The sequence below is a fragment of the Anser anser genome, assembly GCF_964211835.1.
Source record: "Anser anser genome assembly, chromosome: 1".
Classification (NCBI taxonomy): domain Eukaryota; kingdom Metazoa; phylum Chordata; class Aves; order Anseriformes; family Anatidae; genus Anser; species Anser anser.
In genome coordinates, this window is record NC_139720.1 from 45,258,867 (window position 1) to 45,285,524 (window position 26,658).

Sequence of the window (26,658 nt, forward strand, 5' to 3'; positions counted from 1 at the left end):
CTTTTTGGCCATGTCAGTTGAAGGAAATATATTTCGTTGTCGTTCTTTTTTTTTCAGTGCCCATTCAGACATGTTCTGGTAATGTTCATAAAGTTTTCTTTCATTTCCTGTCTCCAGCCACGCATTAGCGAGCAATTCCCCATTTCGGGGGCAGCGGGGGGGGGCGGGGGTGAGAAGGAAGGAAAGGAGGTGGGGGGTAGGGACGAGGACCCTCCTGCGCGCCCGAGTTGCGGATTTGCGCCGTAGGAGGCTCAGGGTCGCGCATTTCTCACCCGAGCCCCCCAACGACCGGTCCCCGCGTCGCGTAGCGCCTGGCTCCCCGATCCCCCTCGCACCGAGCTGCGGATGCGGGCACGGAAGCGCCGAACGCTCGCGGCCCGAAATCCGGGGTTGGGCGGACGAGGGGAGCGGCTGCCAGGAGCGGAGCCCCCGAGAAGGAGAAGGCGGCGCGGAACGGCCGCGCTGGCACCGAACAAAGGGAGAGCGGCCGCGGAAATGGCCCCCGCTGGGCCCCCGGCGAGCGGAAGCGAGGACGGGCGGCGGGGCGGGGCGGAGTCGTCGCGCAGGGCCCGGGATTGGCCGGATTTTGCCGCAGACCCTCGGGCAGGGCCGGGCCGCGCCGGGGAGCCCCGGGGCTGCTGCGGACCCGACCCCGCGCAGGGGCGCGGCCGGGACCGGCAGGGACCGAGCCCGAGAGGAGCCCGAGCGGGGGCAGCGCGCGGGGAGCGCCGGGCGGCAGCCCCCGAGCGGGCGAGGCCGCGGCTGAGGGCGCGACACGGGGCGGGCGGCGCCGGGGCACAAAGCGGCCGAACGCCCGGCTCGGCTGCCGGCCCGCGGGAGGGGAGCGGGGGGAGCGGAGAGGAGAGGGGCGAGGGAGGGAGGGAGGGAGGGAGGGAGGGAGGGAGGGAGGGAGGGAGGGAGGGAGGGCGGAGCCTGCGGGCCTGCCCCGCCCCCTCGGCGCCCGCCGCAGTTCTCAACCAGGTCGGACCCCGCCACTTATACCGCGGCCCGGCGGGGCTGGCGGCGCGCAGTGCGGTGTGCAGGCGGTGCGAGCATGTCTGGGAGAGGCAAGGGCGGGAAGGGGCTCGGCAAGGGGGGCGCCAAGCGGCACCGCAAGGTGCTGCGCGACAACATCCAGGGCATCACCAAGCCGGCCATCCGGCGCCTGGCGCGGCGCGGCGGCGTCAAGCGCATCTCGGGGCTCATCTACGAGGAGACGCGCGGCGTGCTCAAGGTGTTCCTGGAGAACGTGATCCGCGACGCCGTCACCTACACCGAGCACGCCAAGCGCAAGACGGTCACGGCCATGGACGTGGTCTACGCCCTCAAGCGCCAGGGACGCACCCTCTACGGCTTCGGCGGCTAAACTCTCTTGTCACACCATACACTGTTAAATACAAAGGCTCTTTTCAGAGCCACCCACGAAATTCACAACGAGAGCTGGTAATTACTGCCTTCATTTAGGGCAAGCCACTATGCTTATAACGTTCGAGAAATAATAGTTCTTTTACAAACATAAGTACGGTGTTTATAAGCACTCCCAGAAAGCACAAACAACAGTTCAAATGTGTAGCGTACTATGTGCACACTGAGTTCCGATACTACATTTCGTTAGTAAAAACGCAGTACATATTTCGGTACGTTTTTGAATAAACTTGGCTTAAAACATTACTGACACCACTGTAACGACAAATCTCTGTTCTTCGGACACGTCATAAAAGGCATGATGGCAACAGATCTGAAGTGCTGCTAATTACGTTCCTCTCTTTTGCACCAATAGGAATTGTGCGATTACAATCCTCTAATTTGCATAACGTCCTTATAAATAGGGGAGCAGGCGCCATTTTCAGTGTTGTTGAGGTACAGTGAAGAGCTTGGAAAGAAAGTTTGAGAGATGCCTGAGCCGGCGAAATCTGCCCCAGCACCTAAGAAAGGTTCGAAGAAAGCCGTCACCAAGACCCAGAAGAAGGGTGACAAGAAAAGAAAGAGAGCACGAAAGGAGAGCTACTCGATCTACGTGTACAAGGTGCTGAAGCAGGTGCACCCCGACACGGGCATCTCATCTAAAGCCATGAGTATCATGAATTCTTTCGTCAACGACATCTTCGAGCGCATCGCCGGCGAGGCGTCACGCCTGGCGCACTACAACAAGCGCGCGACCATCACCTCGCGGGAGATCCAGACGGCCGTGCGGCTCCTGCTGCCTGGCGAGCTGGCCAAGCACGCCGTCTCCGAGGGCACCAAGGCGGTCACCAAGTACACCAGCTCCAAGTAAATCGGTTTAAACCAAACCAAACGGCTCTTTTAAGAGCCACCCCAAATTTTCTTATAAAGAGCTGTAATTACAAATAAACTGAAAAAGATATATGGCTCTTTTTCAGAGTTGTCTCCCCCGAAGTTTCCTTGTAAATGCTATAATTAAAAATAACTGAAGTAATGAACTCGGATATTAAGTCCGGGTAACTTGCAGAAGATGTCATGATATTATGTAACCACTATTTATTAGTAATTACCAGCTCTCGTTGTGAATTTCGTGGGTGGCTCTGAAAAGAGCCTTTGTATTTAACAGTATATGGTGTGACAAGAGAGTTTAGCCGCCGAAGCCGTAGAGGGTGCGTCCCTGGCGCTTGAGGGCGTAGACCACGTCCATGGCCGTGACCGTCTTGCGCTTGGCGTGCTCGGTGTAGGTGACGGCGTCGCGGATCACGTTCTCCAGGAACACCTTGAGCACGCCGCGCGTCTCCTCGTAGATGAGCCCCGAGATGCGCTTGACGCCGCCGCGCCGCGCCAGGCGCCGGATGGCCGGCTTGGTGATGCCCTGGATGTTGTCGCGCAGCACCTTGCGGTGCCGCTTGGCGCCCCCCTTGCCGAGCCCCTTCCCGCCCTTGCCTCTCCCAGACATGCTCGCACCGCCTGCACACCGCACTGCGCGCCGCCAGCCCCGCCGGGCCGCGGTATAAGTGGCGGGGTCCGACCTGGTTGAGAACTGCGGCGGGCGCCGAGGGGGCGGGGCAGGCCCGCAGGCTCCGCCCTCCCTCCCTCCCTCCCTCCCTCCCTCCCTCCCTCCCTCCCTCCCTCCCTCCCTCCCTCCCTCCCTCCCTCGCCCCTCTCCTCTCCGCTCCCCCCGCTCCCCTCCCGCGGGCCGGCAGCCGAGCCGGGCGTTCGGCCGCTTTGTGCCCCGGCGCCGCCCGCCCCGTGTCGCGCCCTCAGCCGCGGCCTCGCCCGCTCGGGGGCTGCCGCCCGGCGCTCCCCGCGCGCTGCCCCCGCTCGGGCTCCTCTCGGGCTCGGTCCCTGCCGGTCCCGGCCGCGCCCCTGCGCGGGGTCGGGTCCGCAGCAGCCCCGGGGCTCCCCGGCGCGGCCCGGCCCTGCCCGAGGGTCTGCGGCAAAATCCGGCCAATCCCGGGCCCTGCGCGGCGCCGCCGCCCCGCCCTCGTCCCCCGCCCGCCCACCCCGGTTCCGTTCTGCGTTGGGCGCCCCGGGCGATACTTTTGAAACACACAAATCCGTGCCCGGCTGCTGGAGGCCTTTCTCAGGCAGAGCGAAATAATCTCTGCCTGCCTTTCCCTATCCGACCTCCAGCTTCTTCCTATCACCGTGTCGTGCTTGGTGGGACGGAACTGCTTAACCCTCATGAAATAGCTTTTTCCTTTTAAAATGTTCCGTAGCATTTCCTTCATGTGGATGAGAACACCTTAGGTTCACCAGCGCGCACACACGCACATACACGTTTGTCATGCCTTATCCTGTATGGAACCATTGCGAGTAAAGGTGATAGCCTGAAGGATTCTGCCAGAGAAGGGAAACAACATAAGGAAATAGTCAAGCCGTCATGGCTGGGACGAGCTCTGCTGGGAAGCAGGAGACCCGTGCTTGTGAGGCCCTTTAATATTTAAGGGAAAACAAAGAGTATTTATAATAGCCTTGCTCTAATCCTTGCTTTATCTCCTTGTTAAATATATGTCAATTAAAATAGTAAAGCAACTTATTTTTTTAATGGTTAACAACAAACTACAGGACTCTGTTCTAATTTTACTTTTATGGGTTAGGGCAGATTTATACAAACTAGTACACTTTACTTCCTGACACAGAAAACATTCATCTAATTTCCACTGAGATTAAACACACTTGTGTGGGGCAAGGGAAGTGTTTTGGGCATAGGTGGGGTTTTCTTTTTTGTCTTTTAGCAGCACAGATTTTCAAAAATTTTTACTACAGCACTAGTAAATATTTTAGTGATTTAAAAGAGCAATAACAAAATAAATAGATATAAGTTTTCAAAAAGTGTGAAAAAATAAATTTGTGTGTGCATTTTGTTTTTGTGTCATCTGTTTATTTTTCATTATAATTGGCATCCATTCTTCATATTTTGAGACTTCTTTCATGATCACCATTTAATGTTATTATTTGGAAAACAGGGGAAATGTTCAGTGGAAACCACATGATCCTGAATCTTTCTTATTTATTAATCATAATAGGTCCCACATTTCTGTGCTAACAAGTTCATCTGTTTCTTTCCCATTCCCACTCCTTCTGCATTCCCAGAAAAATGAACTAGGCACAGGTGCCAGAAGGGAGAAAGAAGAAAAAAATTTCTCTCACTCTCTTTTACCTTTTCTAAACACAGAGACAAAAAGCAGTGTGTGCATTTGTTTGTTTGATTTTGTTGTTTTTTTATATCTTTGTTGTTAGCTTTTATTCTTTTTCCATTTCTTGTCTCACCAGACACAATCTGGTTCAAGACACTTCAAACGCCTTTTCTGAAATTGTGTAAAGCCATTGGTGTAATCAATGTTATCATTTAGACAAATGTCTGACTAGGAATTGTGACTACAGCCTTCAGGGAAATGTCATAAACCTTTTGAAATTCTTTTCTTGATATAAGGTCCCGTTGGCTTTCCAGCTTAGTTGTCACCTTAGAAACATCACCAGTCAGCTTTCTATTTGATTCCCACATTTAAAATGATGAATCTTAACATGAAGGGATAGATTCTTTCACACATTGGAGTCAGCATCAGGTCAGACAGTAAAACACTGCATAAGCCTCTGATATTTACCAAGCAAAACCAACAGCAACTGCACAACCCAAGTCAGAACACTATGAAGAACACATCTATAGGAGCAATGGACACATGAAGCAATTATGGAAATTTATTCCAGGGAGGAGACAGGATTCAAAATGATCTCCCCTGCAACAGCAAACACCTAAAGGAGCTCCATGAGGGTCTCGGGGAAGCTGGGTGAGGTCCACTTTACCAGTTACTTTACAGTAACCATTAAATATTACTTATAATGCACTTTAAAAGAATATAAGAATCAGAGAAAGAAAAAGTGAGAAAGAGAGAAAGAAAAGGTGTGTGTGTGTGTCTTCAGAATGCAAGGTACCAGAAACTGGAAGTGCTGTAGGCCTCAAAATGCAATGTATTCTCAAATTTCTCTTCTGTGGCCTCCATGCCATTTTTTCCAGGACCATCCAGCCTCAGAAATTTTGTATCCTTAAGAACTTTCTATTTGGGCAAAGAATAAATATTCCAGAAGTTACAGATATCTAAAAATGTATAATATGTGTATTATGTCCTTACAGCATGTAATCAGTATTGACTACTTCGCATTAAGCTGGCTGTTCATTTTATTTCTATGAAGGCTGCACTTGCTTTGCAACTAAGCCATCACAAACTGCACTCATCTGTCTAAACAACCAGTGAAACAGCAAGACTTGGCCTTACAGTAATGCTGACTGTTAAAAAGGTCAGGTGTTCCATGCACAGTTGTGGTGATACTTTGTCTACTGAAATTTCTGTACTGTATTGTCCTGTATTGAGATTATCAAAGTACCCTCAGATAATAAAACAGTGATATCCGAATCGTTTTCTTTGGTACCTGTATCATCACTGAAACTGGAAAGGTCTAAATCCAGGTAAATGAGCATAATTTCTTTTCTGGAATTGTGGCTTTTCATTTCATTATAAACAGAAAAAAAATTCTGTGTCCCACTCAGAAGAGCTGATGAATAGATAAAAACTTGCATGATGAAGAAAAATAGCATCTGATTTCAGCAAGCAGCATATGTTGATTAGGGGAAAGTAAAAAAATATATATATTTCTTAAATGTTTCATACAATATATATATAACTCAAATTGTGGATAGCATTGTTCTTTGCTCAGAAGTCCTTTAATCTTGGTGTGACAATGATTTTAACACTGAGTTGGTTGACTTGAGCAAAGTAAATAGAAATTCTCAAATACCATGTGTCATTTCATATGTACACTGTGAATCTTATCTTCTCACAAAGTAGCAGTAGTCTGAATTCATTCTAAAAATATTCAGCACTCAACTTATTGCACTGGTGTCTGAAATGCACTGAAAGGCTTGCACTTGATTAGTGGCCCTTCCTGAATGGCTGTTGCACTGAAAAAATCCTTCTGTATTTCATCGTACTTCTTATACTGTCTTACGCTCTGCATCCCTGTGGCAGCACACCTTGGGACTACATTTTTTGTTTAAAATTTGAACACTGAAAATTCTCTCTCATGTCCTCTGGAACGACCTCCCTAGTGGCCTCACAGATTGAAGCTATTGCAGGCCAGAATTTTTAATAGCTTTGCTGGATCAGTGTGCTTGGGATAACGTGAAAAAAATGCAGAGAAGATGTCTGTAACCATCTCAAATATTCAGAATAGGGCAGGTATGCAAAGAAATGTCAGAACGGTCTTCAGAGATGTAGAGTGATGGATCAGGATAAGCAAGTAAAGAAAGCAGTTGAAGAGGATATACAGCAGACGAACAGCTTTGTGAACATTTTGACTGTACTTTATCTCCACACGTGCATCAGCGTGTTTAGCACAGAGGACTTAGCACAGCTTGGTACCATCATTGCTGACGTATAAACATGGGGTGATCAGGCCAAGACAAACACATTCTTTAATACCCTCTGGTTCCATGCTAGCAACTTGACACAGTTCGTGGGTGTACAACAGTCTCCAAGACAGTTCTGGAACTGAAGCCCTATGCAGTCACTGCATGGTGATGGATAGTTCTACATCTGTTATTAATTATTAAACAGTGTTATGAGAAGAGGGAAAAAAAGGGAAGGAAAAGCACCCAATACTGATGTGTTGTTGCAAAACAGTGCAAGAACATACAAGGAAGGGAAGGCAATCTTATTTTAAAACAAGTGATCTCACTCACACACCCTAAAACACACAGACACTCCAAACACCAAGCAAGTTTCCAAATGGGCAGGGCAGGCTTGCTTGCAGGGACAGGCAGGACCAGGAATGCTAGCGATGTGCCCTCAACGGGTCCCAGGAGGGGCAGGTCTTGAGCTCACTGCAGCAGGGCTGGTGTCTGAGTGCACCTCTTGTGCAGCTGAAAAGCTACCCGATAGTCTGTTATTTTCTCTTTCTGCCACATAAACCCGTTAAAATTCACTCACTGACCAACAGCTGAAAGCCTTATTGCTCCGAGACTGATTGTTATCTTCCTGTCATCTTCTCTCAATTGCTTTATAGTCCATCCCTTGTTTTATGCTGTGCTTTTTTCTAGCAGCCTGGATGTCCCAGAGAAACTACAAGCAGATATTTTGGGATCTTGATTATCTACTGTATAGGTGCAATTGACTACTTCTGTGCTTATAGCTACTTTTCTGCTCAATCTGGTGCTAGCACACACGCTATTTCCAGAGTTCTTGGAATATGTATTTTTTTACATCTCTAAGCAAATGTGAATTCTTTCACATCTATTTCAGCTATTAATGCTGTGTCAGTACTCACAGGAGTTCTGAAGGCCACTGCTTTTCCCAAGAAAACATAAAGCTCCAAAGCTCAGCAGCTGCTGAATGGTGAAGTGGGTGGAGTGCACCCCATGTAGCAGTGCTGCATCCTAACCCTGCAACATCACCCAAGACATTTCTGCACAGAAGTCGAGAGTTTTCTCTCACACTGGTAGAGGGGTGCTTAAGGACTCTGCCACAGTGCAGTCCTAGGAGCAACAGCTGCGCCTGGATAAAGGAGATTAAAGAGGCAAGAAATGTCTCATCTCCTAACTTTCACATTACTAAGAGGGTTCTAAAGGGTACTGCTTGCAAGCACAGTTATTTGTGTTTGTACTGTGGTATATTGTCCTAACATTTTGAAAAGCGCAGAAATGCTTGTTAGACCTAATTTTAGAACTTCCAGGGCAGTGTCTATTTTTCATATAGTTTCAAAACGCTAATAGAACTATTCGATAGTTAGAAGAACTTGGGTTTCAAAGCCAAATTATCACATTAAGCTTATAGTTCTCAGCTTCCAGCTGTTCCAATCAAATGTTTTTTATTGCATTGATTTATATACTGTGTTCCACAGTAGGTTTTCTTTTTATTATTAGTCATTATGCCTTCAGTAACAGCTTCTCATTTTACTATGGCTTCCTAGGAACTGGGAAAAAGTGCTTCCTTGAGTTTAATGTATGAATAATATGGAAATACAGCAAGTGTTTGCTCTGTGCCTCAACATTTGTGCATCTACAACACTGAATATGCTTATGCTGAGCTGAAGAGACAACGTAACTTTAAAGGCAGAGAGAAGAGAGGGCAGAAAATGCAGCAAGGCAGAACAGCCCAGGGTGGCAGAGCTCATATTCAGGCTTCACTGTTCGTAGTTACTGAAGACTGGAAACAAAAAAGTGACCCATTTATGTGAGGAAGCCCTTAAGAGGGATTTGCAAATGAAGAGAATATGAGCTTTAAAAAGCTCAAAAAAGGCTTTATCTTCCCCTACTGGCTTGCAGGAACACAACCATACAACCTCCACATAGATTTTACATTACAATGGTCAATGCAAATGAAAGCTTTATCTCATTTTTTCATATGGATAAAGCTTTTGCTTAGATCTTTTTCTGAACTAATAAATGCCTGAGGTAGAGCTGATTCATGTATTTTGGTTTGGGAAAGATATTTTGATCAGTTCTTCTTCTATACATTTCTGATAAATGAGGACTAATTTCACCAGAATCCCAGTGGTTATGGTTTATCTTAACCATTGGACTGATTCATCCAAGCAACGATTTGATCCAAACCGTGCCAATAAAAAGTTGTGGATCACTCACGGTGGATGGAAGAGCAACCAGAAACAGTCTCAGTCATATATCTCACTGAGCAATTAAAGCCGCATGCAAAAGCACTTTACATGTTAACCAACAGTCAGAATGCAAAGCAGCAGCAGTTTGCAAGCCAGTCCTCTGCACACAGCCAGCTTCTACCTGGCAGCATTTGTTAGGTTCAACCCTCTCCTAAAAAACTCACGGAAAAGTTCCCTTCAATTCAGGAAATCTTAGCATTAAGTTACCTGTGTGTGACTTGGTACCATGCAAATGCTAAGTCAAAAACAACCTATAGCAAATTCTGTTGTTTTATGTTGCTGCTGTGTTTGAAGGCAAACTTCTTACCGGATTTATTATGTATCAGATTTAACTGATATTCAGATATAGAAATCTATCAGTCCCTAAACTAATGTATCTCTGGTCAAAACACCTAAATATTCCTGTTACTAGATCTTATTCATATATTATGAAAGGAACCTCTCTTCTACCTAGATCTGATTTGTTATTTTGTGGTTGCTCTCTCACAGTTAAATGATTTAACATCATATGCAAACTCACAGGATTCCAGACAGAAATTATCAGTTATGTAAGGAGGGAAGAGCAAAGCCTATTTCATAAGCTACAGTCAGTCCACCGTGGCTCCCCATATCACCACTACAACCACCTGCAACTGACATCAAAATTCATTGCTGGTCTCATCCTCTGGGACAAGCTATGACAGATTATTATTGCCTTTCTAAGGTTTAATCGCAAAACTTCTTCAGGACCCAGCATTACAACTCAGAGTTCACATGAGCTCACCTTTCCTGCAAACCCTTTCACTTTTACTTCCCTCTCAACAGATTGTGTGTTATTGTTTATCATCATTTATACAGGTCACTCTCACAATGGGAGAGAAAATAATCCTGTATTTATTAAAAGTCCATAGACTTTAAAAAAATAGAACAAAACTGATAAAACTTAAAATCAATAAAGCCTGCCTCCTTGTCTTCTCAAAATTGTTTATTTTTTGAGCATGCAAAAAAGATTCAGCATTTTTGCCCAAATTGCTATTTTCACTGCTGACTTACATAAGATACTCAATACCCATTACATAGTAAAAATGGGCATTAGTTGACACAGTTTAATCTTATCACTAAGTTTAATGCTAAATATATTTTGACAGACAGAGTTAGGTAAATAGATCCCTTCTCTTGGTATAACAGGCAGCAACAGGAAATGAATTGTATTTCACTAAAACTCATTTCTACAATCACGTCAGAAATTATCTACTGCAAAAATACATTCCAAAAAAGACAAGTCTTATGCCATAAAGTAAGGGCAGGAGAGGGAAATCAATAAAAACCACTGATTATCTTACTTCCCAAAGCAGTCTTCTGAGATTCCTTCCACCCCAACCTCCCCCCCCCCCCCACCCCCGGCTTGCTTTAGTGTGCCAAGAGTGAGTACTAGAAAATGGCTGAAAGCAAGAAAAAGGCAAGGGAAACAAAATGGTGCATCAAGGAATTTGATTGGTCAGATTTTGCTGCAGAGTCCAAGTTCCTGAAACAGAGAAAGGAATCTTTCCTGAGAAGAAACATATCAGCAGCTAGCAATAAATAAAAAGAGCCTAGAAATCTTATGTATGAGGCTTTGGAAAATATTTATTTCCTCTAAGCAATCCTCCCTGCTTTCTTGTTTATCCGCTTAAGTGAAAGCTGAATTGAACTCAATCCAACTGCTTCTTACAGATACAGCTGCTCGAGCACAGCATTGCAAAACCGAGACTTGATTTCCTGCATGAATGGAGGAGAAAGCTCTCTGAATTGCATAAAAGGCCTACTGCATTGAAAAAGAAATAAAACACCATGGAAATCCAGAAGGAGTTCTGGCAATAATTTTTTGGGTGCTGAGTCCAAATCTATTGAGTAGGAGGGCAAGGGTTTGTGCAGGTGAGCACAACAGTCAGGGAGAAATATTTTCCTGGAAGGTCTACAAGAGCCACTGAATACAACAGGTGGGTAAGAGTCTGCATTTAATGATATTCTGGACACGATATCAAGTTATGAATCATTAATATTCCATGGGAAAAATACTTTGTGCGCTGAGTGCAGCAAATATTTGGGGGGAACCTAAACATTCCCAGGAAAAAATTGATCCAGATACACATCCCTAAGCATTCAGACCCAGAATCACGAAGGATGCCTCAAGTGCGTCTCAGAGAAGACATTCTCTAAAAATTTTGGGTAACATTTGGAAACATTACCCAAAACAGGGGTAACGTTTTTCAAAGTTACCCACCCTACATTCCCACTGCCCTTCACCCAGCTCTGCAGGGAAACATTACATTTATCTCAGGGAGAAAAAAAAAGTATTATGTCCTGAGAAGACCGATGTCGCTCATGATAGGCACATTCAGACCGCGAGTGATAAAGAACTGAGAAAATTACTGACAGAACACCCATCATTAAAGGGTGGAAAGGAAACGTTGCTGCTTCAAAAATAAGAGATCTAAAGAGAAAAAGCATTTGGAAAATGAAACACTCTTGCTACTACCAGAATAACTGTTAGTGGTACTACCAGAAGGTACTACTTGCTGTGTAACAAGGTGTGTTTGCAATTTACTAGCCTCATAACACATTGTTACTAACAAAACAAACAAAAAAAAGCTGTAAATACAAAGTTGCATTAGTGCATCCCTGATTGCTTCTAAGAGCAGACAGTAAAGAAAAAAAAACTAGTTTCACTTTCAGCCTGTGAAAGCCCGCGAAAAGAACTTCTTCATTAATTGTTCAAAAGCAACTTGACTGATAAAGTCTATGAAAAGAAGCATTCCTTATCAATGGAAATTTATCGAGTAACTACCACAGCAAGAATTCATCTATAGCAGTTTAGTGTCCTCAACACAGAAAAAACGTGTTTTATGTTGTTTGGCACTTACCAAAAATGCAGGAAAGCACATCTTCTACTATACAAGAGTAAGAGTTTACAGCTCTTTTTAATGGTCATGTGGTGGCTCTTAAAAGAGCCTTTGGGTTTTCGATAGTCAAAGATCCTTTTGCTAGAAGCTTAAGCACGCTCCCCGCGGATGCGGCGGGCGAGCTGGATGTCCTTGGGCATGATGGTGACGCGCTTGGCGTGGATGGCGCACAGGTTGGTGTCCTCGAAGAGCCCCACCAGGTAGGCCTCGCTCGCCTCCTGCAGCGCCATCACGGCCGAGCTCTGGAAGCGCAGGTCGGTCTTGAAGTCCTGCGCGATCTCGCGCACCAGCCGCTGGAAGGGCAGCTTGCGGATCAGCAGCTCCGTCGACTTCTGGTAGCGCCGGATCTCGCGCAGCGCCACCGTGCCGGGCCGGTAGCGGTGCGGCTTCTTCACGCCGCCCGTGGCCGGCGCGCTCTTGCGGGCCGCCTTGGTGGCCAGCTGCTTGCGGGGCGCCTTCCCGCCCGTCGACTTACGCGCCGTCTGCTTCGTGCGCGCCATCTCCCCGGAGCAGCCTCCCGGCACTGAAGGACAAGGAGCTTTGGAGAAAGCGGCTGCGGGACCCGCTATTTATAGACCCGTCCGCGCTGTGATTGGCTGGCGGGACGGCGCAGATTCCATTGGTCTGCGGCGGGCGTTTGAAAATCCCGCGCTGCGGGGGGAGGTAACGGCCGCTGCCCGCCCGCAGCCCCCCCGCGCGGCCCCGGCTCTCGCCCCCCGCGGCCCGGCCCCGGCCGCCCCTCACCCCGCGTCCCGTTCACCCCGGGCAGCGCGACAGCCGCGGTCATCGCCGCCTCCGCCCCGCGCAGCCCGGATCCCAGCCCCCGCGTTGAGCTCCCCCGACGCATCCTGCGCGAGCCCCACTTCGATACAGCGCTCGCTCTCGTGGTTGCTTTCCTCAGGCGAAGCCCTTTTTTCACTTCTATCGTTCCCATTTAATTTCAAGCGATGATGGTCCCCTTTGTTCTCCAGCATTTTTATTTTATTTTATTATAGAGACGGGAAAACGATCCGCCACGCACTTGGGGTATCCCCGAGGCTCGTTAAAATGATACTTTTTTTCTCTGCGTTTTGTATCTTCATCTCTCCGTGGCGCGACAACCCCCATGAAACAGCGTTGCCTTGCCGAAGGTCGCGCAAACGCGGCGTAATCCCCGTGGAGTACCCTAAGTAAACAACCCGCTCGGTGGCGTTCGGCCAAGTCGCCTGGGAAGAGCAGCTGATGTTTAAAGGGGACGGCGGCATTTTATTAGAAATGGTTTTTCATACCGGAGGGACAGAGACTACCGTGTGTATTTCTATAATTACCAAAATCCAGAGTTGAGATAAATACCTTAATGAGAAGACAGGAGGAAAATTTAATAGTTTAGAACTTTTCAGTATGATGTTATCTTTATGGATCTACCCTTTCAAGAGCCCAGTTATGTCACGTACAACACAACCACTAGAAATCTATTTTCCTCACACGCAAAGCGTATTTTTTTTCCCCTATTAATCAGAACATCCTAATCTGGAAAGCAAAGTTAATACCAAATAGCAGTGCCACTCACCGAAACGAGCAAGTGTGAACCACTCTTTTACTGAAAACGTGGGTGGCTCTGAAAAGAGCCTTTGGGTTAAAAACAGGATCCGCGGCGCTCTACTTGGAGCTGGTGTACTTGGTGACTGCCTTGGTGCCCTCGGAGACGGCGTGCTTGGCCAGCTCGCCGGGCAGCAGGAGCCGCACGGCCGTCTGGATCTCCCGCGAGGTGATGGTCGAGCGCTTGTTGTAGTGCGCCAGACGCGACGCCTCGCCGGCGATGCGCTCGAAGATGTCGTTGACGAAGGAGTTCATGATGCCCATGGCCTTGGACGAGATGCCCGTGTCGGGGTGCACCTGCTTCAGCACCTTGTACACGTAGATGGAGTAGCTCTCCTTCCTTGTCTTTCTACGCTTCTTGTCACCCTTCTTCTGCGTCTTGGTGACGGCTTTCTTGGAGCCCTTCTTGGGCGCGGGCGCGGACTTGGCTGGTTCCGGCATTTCACGGGTCTGTCACTACCTGTCTACCGCAGGAACGACGTAAATACGATAGCGGCGGCGCCTCTATTTATAGGGGCGGTATGCAAATGAGGCGGCTCAGGATTGTTCTCTCCCATTGGGCGCTCCGGGTCGGTGATGTCAAAGCCATTCACGGCGAGCAATTGGCCTGTGCTGCATCGCTGCCCCCATTGGCCAACTCCGCAATCGCAGCCTCCGCCAATCACAAGTGCCACGGAACCCCAGCAGGAAGGGATAAAAAGGCCGGGTGGAAGCTTTTGCTCTACTCCTTTGGATTTCGCCGCTTCTCTGTTTTGTTCCGGGGGCTCTGCCGATTTCCGAACTTCAGCCGAAGACATGTCTGGGCGCGGGAAGCAGGGCGGGAAGGCGCGGGCCAAGGCCAAGTCGCGCTCGTCGCGGGCCGGGCTGCAGTTCCCCGTGGGCCGCGTGCACCGGCTGCTGCGCAAGGGCAACTACGCGGAGCGGGTGGGCGCCGGCGCCCCGGTGTACCTGGCGGCCGTGCTGGAGTACCTGACGGCCGAGATCCTGGAGCTGGCGGGCAACGCGGCCCGCGACAACAAGAAGACGCGCATCATCCCCCGCCACCTGCAGCTGGCCATCCGCAACGACGAGGAGCTCAACAAGCTGCTGGGCAAGGTCACCATCGCGCAGGGCGGGGTGCTGCCCAACATCCAGGCCGTGCTGCTGCCCAAGAAGACCGACAGCCACAAGGCCAAGGCCAAGTAAAACCGTGCCAACAAACAACCCAAAGGCTCTTTTCAGAGCCACCCACATCTTCCTAAAAAGAGCAGGAACACCTAAGTATAAGTACTGGGATCGCTTGTTTCTTTAGAAACTGATCTTATGTAACTGCAAACTTGTATATATGGGGAGTTCTTCTAAATAGCAACTCTGTATTTAATGAACCAGCTCTGTTCTGCAAATCCCTTCAATTTTATTCTCTAACAAGTTACTTAGTACTACTTCTAAAAATTAATAAAAGTTGGGGGGGGGGGGGGGAGAAAAAAACATCCCCGAGCTCTGTCCCTGGGCGCGCTGTAAGGTGAAGCCGAGCCCAGCCCGGGCGGGCGCCGCGTGGTTTCCGAGGGGAAAAGCCCCGCGCAGCCCCGGGGGCGGGAGGGGGCGTGGCCGGGTCCGGCCAATCAGGACGGAGCGCGCGACTTTCGAACCCGTGGCGGGAAGGGGCGCTCTGCCTCCCGGGTCGCGCTGGGTTCTTCCCCTCGGCTTTGGTGTGGGTTTTTTTCCTGCTTGGTTTTTTGGCTTGTTTGTTTTCTTTCTGAAATTTCTGCTTGCCATGTGCTGCTACTAGGGCTTTCAGGCAACACTGGCAGATCTGTACGTTTCTCACTGGGATGCTATCCCGCAGCTAACACGGGTTTAGCTTCTAAAGGACAGCGTGGGCTGTTCGAGTACATGATATTGGAAATAGAATGGAGGATCACGAGTTCATGCAAAATAGACTAAAGGGTACTTTCCCACACCGCATAAATTCCTATGTACTTTGGGGGATTGTTATGTACCTGTCTGGGCTTAAACTGATGTATCAGCTGTTGTGGGTTTGCTCTTTTCTCTCTCTCTCTTTCTTTTCTCTCTCTCTCTTTCTTTTCTCTCTCTCTCTTTCTTTTCTCTCTCTCTCTTTCTTTTCTTTCCCCCTCCGACAGCATGGCTGGCTACTAAAGGTGCTCTTAGGTTTATCTGCACGTTTTCTCTTCTGATATCCTTACGTCTTCTTGGGCCATTTCTTGTCTTGGCTGCTTTGGGCCTTGCTGCCTTGGCCAGATTCTTTGCTGCTACTGCCTTCCGTTGTGGCTTGGCAGCTGTACTCACTTAAGGCTCTTGGCCGCTTTCCTGACGGCGGCGGGCGCGGTCTTGGACTCGCTCAGAGAGAGGATTAAAAATGGGAGAGGAAGATAAACAAGCGAAGTCAGCCAGAGGCTGGTATCCGCAGGGAGGAGCCTCTCCGCCATTCGTGCCTCGGGGATTCTGCCCCGCTGAGGCTCTGTGTTTGTCTGGAACAGATATACATGTATTTTTCTTCCACTGTAATGGACACTGTATGTCCCGCTTTGTCAGGCAGATACAGGCAAAGCAATATATATTTTTTTATACAGTAGTGTTTTATGTGCAAGAAAATAAAGCTGTCCGAAGGAGAGCCTTGGAATGCAAGGTCCGGAAGCTGTGGGAGGCTCTGAGTGAGGCTCCGCTGGGCTGAGTGAGGGCTGGGGGAGGTTTTTCTGTGTTCTCTAAAAGCGCCTCTTGAGAGAGAAAAGGAGGAAAACAGAGTGCTATTCTTTCCAGCGTCCTCCCTCAGGAGGCGGAGGAGCGGGTCACTTGTGGCGATGTGTTAATCTGTGATGCTCTGAAGTGTTGCTTAGAAACATGATGACAACTCCGGGGTTGTTTTGAACCGGTTATTACTTAATTAATGCCCAGTTTTGTTTCGTGATTTTTTTATTTTTTTTTTTACTATTTTTAAGTCCTGTATTTTTGGAGGAAAAAAAAAGTTAGGTGTGGTTCTCGAAAGTTGGACTTTGAAACCATATTAATTGCAGGACTATAGTTGTGCATAAATTTGAGGTTGGAACTATGTTTAAAACTTTAAAATCTCTGTTTCTCTATATAGTGTATTAAAAAAAAAAACTGGTGGATGCTTAGTATGGGGGTGGGAAGCAATAAGATTGACTTGAAGGAGAGCATTCATTTGTAGAAAGTGCTGATTGGGCCTTTTGGGGAAAAACAAACAAAATTTTGAAACCAAGGCCTCCTAGATTTAGTTTTTACTTAGGAATCATGGTGTGAGGAGGGATCATTTCTCTCTTTTCAGAATCAATGCTCACACTGAAGTGAGTGACAAGAAAGCCTCTGTTCTGCTTGTCTTGGAAGTTTAGAAAGGAAGGATATTTTTCCCCAAAGATATTTAAAACATTCCTTGAAAACAGATGTATTCTGACATTCTGTTTTCAAATGACATTTGACTTGGTTGAAATGTAGTCCAAAATAGAATTTTTCTGTTCTCTTCAGTAAAAAATATTTCCACTTAGTTGTCATACTTCACCAACTAATATTTAGTTCTTTGCCTTACCAGCCATGCTTTTACCTCACGCTGGTGTAAATAAACATCATGGCTTTGTTTCATAATACTTTATGACTAATGTTCTGTTTTATGTGCCACCAAAGCACTGTCATGGCATTTTACAATCAATAATTACTTATTTAAGGCATACTCCGATCTATGTATCCTAAATGCCCCTATTCTACAGCTAAAACATAACTGGAATGTTTTTGTACAACTACCAGCTATACTTTCTCTTCCTTGTTTTTCTTGGCAATCCTTATTTAAAATGGAAAGGCAATATGTTCTTCTGCCTCATGTTAACATGCTTGGTTTAGATTAATATAATTTTTACCCTTGTACAATAGTTCCATAAAAGTCATGGATACTTTAAATTAGAAGAGAGAAGTGGATGAGAACAGCTATTTATGTATGGGATGACACTTTAAAAAATAATAAAGAAATAAAAAATATTTAGAAAAAAGTCAATTCATATGCAGAATTTCTATTTTATTTGGATCCCTCCCAAAATGTCTTTCCCAGCTATTCAGCCAGCCTAAAGTATTGAACTATTTCTACATAAAAGAGGAAATCTGTTATTTAAGAATGATTCATCACAGGTGTTGGTAGTCATGGGGAGGAAAAAAAAAAGAAAGGAAAAAAAAAAAGACAGCCATAGACATATCTAATCTTTTGACTTTTAAGACACATCTTTATGCTTTAGACAATAAAATATACATAATATACTTTATACATAAGCATGTATAGCATAGCATAGGTGATGCCATCTCTCAGATAGCCTGGCCTCAAAGGGTGTTATTCGATCTGTAGTTACTTTATAGATCCCAGTAGTTACTTCATAGATATTTTTTCCATAAAGATAGTAAGCAAAATGATATCAAAAAAGAAACCATACTCAGTTGCAGAAACATTTACTAGTATGTAGACAAATAAGGAAAACAATGAAGGAATAAAAGAAAATTCACATTTTGGTTAACTTTACCACAGTGACAATAGTGCATGGAAAAATTCCTCAAATATTCTTTCCTTCAGAAAGATTTATTCATGCTTTTCTTAGCATGTATTTTCTTAGCTTGGTTGCTCTGTAACATGCATTCTTTGTGGATGGCAAAAAGATATAATCCAAATTCCCTTGCTTCTAAACAGTCTTCCATAGTTCTAGAGGAAGGTGTGATTTTTTAATTTTTTTTTTCCAGCCTTTCACGAGGAGATGTTGCTTTGGGCTATGCTATTTACTAGGTATGTAGGTAAGTTAGAGAATTCCCCCAGTTCTAACAAAAAATAATGGAATGAATTGTCTGTTGTTGAGGGTAAGTCCACGGAATTGTGTAAACCTCATTTAATGCTATAACCAAGTGACAGTTTATACAAAGAATAAATACTCACACATAGATCTTAGAAGATAGATCATAGAATAAATACTCAATACATAGATCTTTTCATAGATTCCTCTCAAACCATTCACTCAGATATTTAGCTCCTTTAGTACCTTTCTGCAACCACACATAGCAAATCAAAATATAATCAGGTAGAAATATCTTACAAATCTGGTATAATGCAGAAACTGTCTGAATAATATCATCAGTAGGTTTCTGTTTGTGAGCCCTTGAAAACCAACCTGCTTCGACAGCAAAGGGGATGAAAACAAATTAATCGATATTACTAATTTCTCTGAGATATATGGTACAGGATTGATTGGTAAACAGGAAAGGAAATCATGTGACTTCATTCACTCAGTGATTTCAGTCAGTGCCTCTGAATTCAGGAAATCTGAATGGGAGGATTGGGGTCTGAAAGCCAATTTGTAGCTGCACAAGCACAGCAGGAAATCTGCCTTTGTAGCTAAAAAATAAACGCTCCGAGTGTATCCAACAGTAACACAAAAGGCAGATCGAGGTAATAAAACGCAGCTAACGCATCGTGCGTCTTTCTGTACGCTTGGCATCGTCGCAGGTTCTCCCTAGGATCGCTGTAGCACTGCCGGGCGAGGGGGGGTCGCGGTGCGGGGACCCTGCCCCGGGAGCGAGGACCCGGCCCCGGCCCGCCCCGCGCTGCAGCAATTTCTGGCCAATCCCGCCCGGGCAGGAGCTGCCCGCCCTCCTCCTCCTCTTCCTCCTCCTTCCTCTCCCTCCTTCCCCTCCTGTTCCTTGCCCCCCCGCCGCTCTCCTCCCCGGGTCGTTCTCATCTCAGTCACCTCCCGGCGGGGAAGGCGAGCGCCGAAGGGCGAGGGGGGGCAGCCCCCTTCCTCGCAGCAAAGGGAGCTGTTAAAAGCAGCCCGTGCTTTGAATGCTTCTCGTGTTTCTGGGATCGAGTGTTGGTCTTATTTAAACTGCATTTTCTTTGTATGGCGGCTGCTGCTCTGGGTAAACAGCCAAGGAGCACTCAGGGTTATCACCTTGCCCTGTTACAAAATATTGGTTTGATTCTGCAGCTGAGAGCAAACAACGCACCAATCTGCTCGATAAACTGCTTCTGTAAGGAGTCTGTCGTCGTTACAGCGTTTTCCCCCATGGTTATTCTGTATTAGAAAACTTGAAGTCTGACTGTACAGTGCAGAAACAACCATACCATAACAGACAGGCCATAGTGGAGAATTCTTTTCCTTTCCGGATGGCATTTCTATTAAGAAATAGTAGGAAGAAAGGCACTTCGTTAAGAATTTGACTTTTCAAGTCTGCACTCTGCATGTGAATGATACTGCTCTTTGATACATGGGGAAGAATTTCAGATAGAAACCAACTCCTTCCCTCCTGCTACAGATGCTGCAGCTTTTCTCTGTTTCTTTTACTTGCCCATGTGGTTTGTGAGAGAAACACAGAAATGCCTGCAAGAACCAGCAGGAAGTGTTCACAGTTATGCAAGCAGCTGCATTCTTCGGTATTTATTTCTGTAGAGGGGAGAGATGGATCCATCCTCAACTTTTCACTCACCACGTTCAGCTCTTCCTTCCTTGGAAAAAGACTAGGGAGACAGGGAGTCCATTTGTTCAAGGAAACCTGCAATGCTTAGATAGCTCTTTAGGCCTCTGTAACCTTTTGCTTGTTAACTAACTTTAGATGTTAAAATAGACCTCACTGAAGTTGACAGATTTAACTAATGACATTATAAACAGTAAAGGAGATAAGTAAAACCATCTTCACCCAATAGTAGTCTATGTTCTGAAATTGTCCTAGTCTCAAGTAGGTCCTTGTATGGAAGCCATTTCAGACCCTTAAATCATCTTTATTACATTTCCCAGAACTTTCTTTTCCAATTCCACTACACTTTAAAAAATTATTTTAATTTGATATTGAACAAAAATGTACACAATACCTAAGGTGCATCTATTTTACAAAATGTTACAATGGTACAAAGATACAGTATGCTCTGGTTTGCTCTCTGTTGCTCTTCCAGTGATTCTTGACATTCAAATTATTCTTGTTTTGGTGCTTCTGAGCATTGAACAAATGATTTATTTAGTTACTTGTTAATTGTCTGCAGATGTGACAGGACTTTTTTATTCATCAATAATAAGTGCATGCATACATTTTTTTAAAATATCAAAACTTGTTTCATGCTGTAATAAGTTGTTGCATGCTGTCCCTCCCTATTGCACCTTTACCTTCTGGTTACATGTTACTTCCATGGCAGTAAGCTATCACAAATAAATAAATAAATAAATAAATAAGACAGGCCAGCACAGGTGTTTTTTTAGCAAGACTTATAAAGCTCTGTCAGAAACGGACCCCATTATTCCTGGGATAGGAGCTGTCATGATCCCCACTGCACAAGGGTTTCTAGTTTCTACGTGGAGGGAAATGACTTTGAACACAGAAGCAGTGGTCTTCAGCACACAGATGCAGGTAGAGCCCAGAGGCAAATTCACACCTGAGAAGAAATGCTGCTCTGCACTTGGATAGGCAGAACCATAGGGAGCTATCAGTCCAGATGCCAGGTCCAACAGGTTAGTCCACCTGAAGGAAAACAGACATGAGGGCTAAGCTGACCAAAACTTAGACAAACCAGCAGTAATCTAGAAGCATATTGAGCTGCCAGGCTCAAACTGCAGGATTCTCCTTTATATTGATGTGTAATCACCAGCTTTGCCTATAGACCTGTCTTCAGTTTCATGGAAGATGACCTGGGCAGAGACTGACATTTTCAATGCTCCACATTTGTGGGGTGAGCTCCTTTCTAATAACAACTAAACACATTTCCTCAACACCCCAAGGAGAGTAGATATTCGGAAAAAAAAAGTGTTGAAATTCACGTTATTTCAACAGTCTTCCCCTGAAGTGTTGGTTGTCTTTTGGGAAGGTCAGAAGTATTAGTGGGAATGGCAAGGTGTGTGATTGAAAGCTGATGCAGAAGGGAAGAGGAGTGCTATGATCTGCTATGACATACAGGAGCAGAGTTACTGTATCTCTCCTTTCCTGCCCTCTCCCAGCCTGTTTCAACTGTTTTCCCTGGGTGCCTTGCCACATCTGAGAGACAGCTAAAGCCTCTTCCAACTGATGCTGCCTGATCAGGAAGAGGAGAACAGAACTGATTACCCTCCCCATTCTGTGCTGACTAACAGGGAAAGCTGACCTATAAAAATGACGAATAGGTAGTTCATAGCTTAATAACAACTTGTTGGGGTCTATGAGTACCAAACTCCATATGAAAGAACCACCAGAGTGAAGGGTAAACACTGGGCATGGAATACAAGACCAATATGTCACATTAGGAAATATTTAATCCATCCACGAAAGTTTAATACTCCATTTACTGATAGAACTTAATTGGGGAAGATACTAATAATATAAAATAACACTGCTAACTTCTCAAACTTTATGGAAGTCCTGAGAAGAAAGACCCCAGAAAATCTAGAGAATGTGAGAAAAATTATTCAGTCTCATGCTACATGGTTTAACAAAACTGATACAATTTCATTGCTTTTCATAGTACTCTTACACTAGAACAGGAAAATGTGAGAAACACTGAGAAGCCTAGTATTGGCTAATATATGGTTAAGTTCAAGGAAAAGGGATGAAAAAAGACAAAAAGGGAAATGCAAATACAGTATCTGAAAGGAAAAGAGTCATGAAATTAACAAGAAAAACAAACAATTTATGATAAAGATTATAGAAGTGGAGACCCTTTAGGGAAAAACACAGTAAATATATAGATACATACCCAAACATGGGATATATGGAGACCTTAATACTGTAACTAACCAGGCCTGACAGAGAATAGTATTGGAAAGAAATAAACGGTATGTTGTCAACGTCCGGAATACAAGTTAATCGATGATTTCTCAAGAACACAGGACAATACCCCTAAATGTATATTCCCAGTAAGTATAGCTAGGAAGATAGAGGGCCAAAGTAACACAGCATGTGTGCGCACTCGGGGCCCGGCGGCTCCGCACCGCCGTGCCCTCAGCCGACGGCGCCGCAGCCGCTGCGTGCTGCCAGGGGACCCCCGAGAGAACCCGCGTCCCCTGCGGCGGGACAGCCCGAAACGCAGCGCTGCCGGAACCTCTCCGGACCCCTCAATGGAGCAGCAACGACGAAGGGAAGAACACCGCAGGCCGAAGCTACATCGAGTCAATAACGGGAATTTTTAACCCGAGCGCGCCCGCAGCTCCCCCCGGTCGGGGCCCTTTGTGTGAGCGCCGCGAAATGGCGGCGGTGGCGGAGCGCGGGCGGGGGGAGCGGCGCCGCCGCCGCCATTGGCTGGAATTTGCTGCAGAGCCGCGGCCGCGGGGCCCGGCTCCCCGCCGGCTGCGGGTAACGCAAGGCGGGCACCGGGAGACTGGAACGGGCCGAGCGGCAGAAGGGTCCCCGCCGCGACCGGGCCGGGCCGGGCCGGGCCGAACTGAGCCGAGGCGGCGGCGGCGGGGCCGTCGCGTCCCGGGGCCGCCGCGCGGCGCCCGCCCCCTCTCGCAGGCGCCCCGGGGCGGAGGCGCGGAGGAGAGCCCGCCCCTGCCCTGCCCCGCTGCAGTCCTCAACCAGGTCGGACCGCCGGCAATATAGGCGAGCGCGGGCGGCCGTTCCCGCCACTCGCTGTTGAGGCAGATCGCGGCGGCAGCATGTCTGGGAGAGGCAAGGGCGGGAAGGGGCTCGGCAAGGGGGGCGCCAAGCGGCACCGCAAGGTGCTGCGCGACAACATCCAGGGCATCACCAAGCCGGCCATCCGGCGCCTGGCGCGGCGCGGCGGCGTCAAGCGCATCTCGGGGCTCATCTATGAGGAGACGCGCGGCGTGCTCAAGGTGTTCCTGGAGAACGTGATCCGCGACGCCGTCACCTACACCGAGCACGCCAAGCGCAAGACGGTCACGGCCATGGACGTGGTCTACGCCCTCAAGCGCCAGGGGCGCACCCTCTACGGCTTCGGCGGCTAAACTCGTCGTAGGTTAGGACTCGCTTTTACCAAACACAAAGGCTCTTTTCAGAGCCACCCAAGCTTTCAAGAGAAGGGCGTTAATCACTGCTCTAACATGTATTCTTTGTAGTGTCGTGATAAACTATATGGGGGAGGAAGAGAGAGTAGTTGGGTTTTCCTGTCTTTGTCCGGGACCATCCCCCCCATCATCAACGCCCCGGTCTTTATCCCCCATCCGTTTTAAGCAGCAGGAAAGCTTGCACTCAGGGATGGGGAGCTACCCTTCTTGAACTCTCCAGTAACGAATTCGCGGGGAACGGTTGGAAGGCTTCACTCGAGGGAAAAATTCCTCGGCTCCAGCTCTGTTCTCTACCGGCAGCCGCTTCCCCTCTCCCAACGGTCCGACATGGGGTGGGGGCGGTGAGGGAAGGAAAACCAGGGTGTGGTGGGGCAAGCTCTAGTGTGAGAGCCGTGTCTCTGCTACCGCCTTCAGAGCAGCAGCCTCAAGCGGGAGGCTCAAGAAATGGCGGGGCTGCGTTTCCTCCCGTTGGCTCAGTCCGTTCTCTAGGCGGGGATGCGGGTGGACAAGAAGCGGCCACCATCTCTTGTGGGGCCCCAGGGACAGGGGAGGAAGGAAGAGGCACGCCCTGCGCGAAAGCAGCTTCGCTTACTGCCCTCCTCCCGCTCGCAGCCTGAAAGGATGCCGCTATCCGGGCTCGTCTCCCGCTCTCCCTCCCTTCTCCCCCTCCACCCCCCCCCGGGCGGCTTGAAATAAAGAACCAAGGAGCGCTCTCTACCACACAAGGGGGAGGGGCTCGACCTAAACACAGCTTGCTTTTCACATCCCTCCCAGCGCCTTTATTTCCGACCGCCGCAAAAGAACCCTTGCACACATCATCGCGCGCCTGCCACGAAAACGGAGATTCAGCTCTCTCTGGTGGGCGTGTGGTGGCTCTTAAAAGAGCCTTTGGGTTTGGTGGTCACGGCGCAGGAGCCTCAGGCGCGCTCCCCGCGGATGCGGCGGGCGAGCTGGATGTCCTTGGGCATGATGGTGACGCGCTTGGCGTGGATGGCGCACAGGTTGGTGTCCTCGAAGAGCCCCACCAGGTAGGCCTCGCTCGCCTCCTGCAGCGCCATCACGGCCGAGCTCTGGAAGCGCAGGTCGGTCTTGAAGTCCTGCGCGATCTCGCGCACCAGCCGCTGGAAGGGCAGCTTGCGGATCAGCAGCTCCGTCGACTTCTGGTAGCGCCGGATCTCGCGCAGCGCCACCGTGCCGGGCCGGTAGCGGTGCGGCTTCTTCACGCCGCCCGTGGCCGGCGCGCTCTTGCGGGCCGCCTTGGTGGCCAGCTGCTTGCGGGGCGCCTTCCCGCCCGTCGACTTACGCGCCGTCTGCTTCGTGCGCGCCATTTCAAATCTTGGAGCCTTTTCTTCCAAAAAGGAACAGCGCTCCGTGCCGGCTCCTATTTATAGCAGCTGTCCCCTCCTCCTCGCCTGGGATTGGCCGACAAGCGATGCATTTGATTGGTTAACTCGGAGCATTTCTCAAGCCTCACGGTGCGGTGAAGATGTGCTCGGTCCCATCCATTTCTAAACGGAGCCATTCGTCCTTTTTTCAACATCTATTTCCTTGCCTAGTAGGAAGGATTTTTTTCTTCCTTTTTCTAATATTTACTTCTGTGTGTGTGAATTGTCGTTATTGTATATTTGTGTACTTGGCAAGGAAACATCTAATGCATTTAGTGCAAGAACCATGCACTAGGATAAAAATATTTGTTGTTAAAAGTCAAATAAAACTCGATTGGTTAGGAAAAACTTTCTTAGCCGTAACAACAAAACGGAAGACAGTAAGGTATTTATTACTTCAATTTTGCAATATAGAAATGAAAAAGCATTGATTTCCTGTCTTGTAAACCTGGATTAGGTTACGTGTTTATCTGCTTAAAGGCTTGTACAATATAAATATAGCAAAAAAAGTTTAAAATAAGTAAATAAATAAATATACGCCCTCTGCTTTACTCTGTAAGGATATTTTTACTGCTCTTCGGTAGCAGACTTCTTCCAAAAGTTAGATGAGGAACATTAGAACGTTATTTAACTTTGAGCGTGACCAATAATAAAGAGAAATAGTTTAAGAGAAATGTTTCTGAAAGAACAAAAGACGAAAAGACGAAGCCTAGGATTTAACGATTAAAGAGCATTAGCCGGAACACAATAGGGTTAACGCGGGATTTTCAAAATGGCCCAATGAGATCGGTCCTTTCCGTCAGCCAATGGAGAGGAAGCGAGAGGTATAAAAGGGGGTCGGGCAGGGTCGGACTTCACTGCTCGCCTTGTGCGGCTTTGTCAGGCGCTGAGGAGGACGCTGCAGGATGGCGCGCACGAAGCAGACGGCGCGTAAGTCGACGGGCGGGAAGGCGCCCCGCAAGCAGCTGGCCACCAAGGCGGCCCGCAAGAGCGCGCCGGCCACGGGCGGCGTGAAGAAGCCGCACCGCTACCGGCCCGGCACGGTGGCGCTGCGCGAGATCCGGCGCTACCAGAAGTCGACGGAGCTGCTGATCCGCAAGCTGCCCTTCCAGCGGCTGGTGCGCGAGATCGCGCAGGACTTCAAGACCGACCTGCGCTTCCAGAGCTCGGCCGTGATGGCGCTGCAGGAGGCGAGCGAGGCCTACCTGGTGGGGCTCTTCGAGGACACCAACCTGTGCGCCATCCACGCCAAGCGCGTCACCATCATGCCCAAGGACATCCAGCTCGCCCGCCGCATCCGCGGGGAGCGCGCCTGAGGCTCCTGCGCCGTGACCACCAAACCCAAAGGCTCTTTTAAGAGCCACCACACGCCCACCAGAGAGAGCTGAATCTCCGTTTTCGTGGCAGGCGCGCGATGATGTGTGCAAGGGCTCTTTTGCGGCGGTCGGAAATAAAGGCGCTGGGAGGGATGTGAAAAGCAAGCTGTGTTTAGGTCGAGCCCCTCCCCCTTGTGTGGTAGAGAGCGCTCCTTGGTTCTTTATTTCAAGCCGCCCGGGGGGGGGTGGAGGGGGAGAAGGGAGGGAGAGCGGGAGACGAGCCCGGATAGCGGCATCCTTTCAGGCTGCGAGCGGGAGGAGGGCAGTAAGCGAAGCTGCTTTCGCGCAGGGCATGCCTCTTCCTTCCTCCCCTGTCCCTGGG

The 26,658-nt window shown here is 48.2% G+C and overlaps 9 protein-coding genes across 9 annotated transcripts; 5 read left to right on the top strand and 4 right to left on the bottom strand.

Annotated features, from left to right (window-relative positions):
• The first annotated feature begins 1,023 nt into the window (after positions 1–1,023).
• Positions 1,024–1,418, top strand: LOC310891779 (histone H4). The gene has a single exon (XM_083819441.1). It carries the CDS (start codon positions 1,055–1,057, stop codon positions 1,364–1,366), a length of 312 nt encoding a protein of 103 aa, XP_083675567.1. The 5' UTR covers positions 1,024–1,054; the 3' UTR covers positions 1,367–1,418.
• A 410-nt stretch (positions 1,419–1,828) lies between these two features.
• LOC310891773 (histone H2B 7) lies at positions 1,829–2,315 on the top strand. Its single transcript, XM_083819440.1, has one exon. It carries the CDS (start codon positions 1,895–1,897, stop codon positions 2,273–2,275), a length of 381 nt encoding a protein of 126 aa, XP_083675566.1. The 5' UTR covers positions 1,829–1,894; the 3' UTR covers positions 2,276–2,315.
• Positions 2,316–2,551: 236 nt separating this feature from the next.
• LOC310891789 (histone H4) lies at positions 2,552–2,931 on the bottom strand. The gene has a single exon (XM_083819442.1). It carries the CDS (start codon positions 2,900–2,902, stop codon positions 2,591–2,593), a length of 312 nt encoding a protein of 103 aa, XP_083675568.1. The 5' UTR covers positions 2,903–2,931; the 3' UTR covers positions 2,552–2,590.
• Positions 2,932–12,070: 9,139 nt separating this feature from the next.
• On the bottom strand, positions 12,071–12,575 carry LOC310892705 (histone H3.2). Its single transcript, XM_083820860.1, has one exon. It carries the CDS (start codon positions 12,536–12,538, stop codon positions 12,128–12,130), a length of 411 nt encoding a protein of 136 aa, XP_083676986.1. The 5' UTR covers positions 12,539–12,575; the 3' UTR covers positions 12,071–12,127.
• Positions 12,576–13,281: 706 nt separating this feature from the next.
• Positions 13,282–14,106, bottom strand: LOC310892706 (histone H2B 8). Its single transcript, XM_083820861.1, has one exon. It carries the CDS (start codon positions 14,055–14,057, stop codon positions 13,677–13,679), a length of 381 nt encoding a protein of 126 aa, XP_083676987.1. The 5' UTR covers positions 14,058–14,106; the 3' UTR covers positions 13,282–13,676.
• A 228-nt stretch (positions 14,107–14,334) lies between these two features.
• On the top strand, positions 14,335–15,067 carry LOC310892704 (histone H2A-IV). The gene has a single exon (XM_083820859.1). It carries the CDS (start codon positions 14,412–14,414, stop codon positions 14,799–14,801), a length of 390 nt encoding a protein of 129 aa, XP_083676985.1. The 5' UTR covers positions 14,335–14,411; the 3' UTR covers positions 14,802–15,067.
• An 8,090-nt stretch (positions 15,068–23,157) lies between these two features.
• Positions 23,158–23,572, top strand: LOC310892928 (histone H4). The gene has a single exon (XM_083821198.1). It carries the CDS (start codon positions 23,204–23,206, stop codon positions 23,513–23,515), a length of 312 nt encoding a protein of 103 aa, XP_083677324.1. The 5' UTR covers positions 23,158–23,203; the 3' UTR covers positions 23,516–23,572.
• An 872-nt stretch (positions 23,573–24,444) lies between these two features.
• Positions 24,445–24,935, bottom strand: LOC310892925 (histone H3.2). The gene has a single exon (XM_083821195.1). The coding sequence runs from the start codon at positions 24,901–24,903 to the stop codon at positions 24,493–24,495; it is 411 nt and encodes a 136-aa protein (XP_083677321.1). The 5' UTR covers positions 24,904–24,935; the 3' UTR covers positions 24,445–24,492.
• An 883-nt stretch (positions 24,936–25,818) lies between these two features.
• On the top strand, positions 25,819–26,441 carry LOC310892924 (histone H3.2). The gene has a single exon (XM_083821194.1). It carries the CDS (start codon positions 25,866–25,868, stop codon positions 26,274–26,276), a length of 411 nt encoding a protein of 136 aa, XP_083677320.1. The 5' UTR covers positions 25,819–25,865; the 3' UTR covers positions 26,277–26,441.
• The last annotated feature ends 217 nt before the right edge of the window (positions 26,442–26,658 follow it).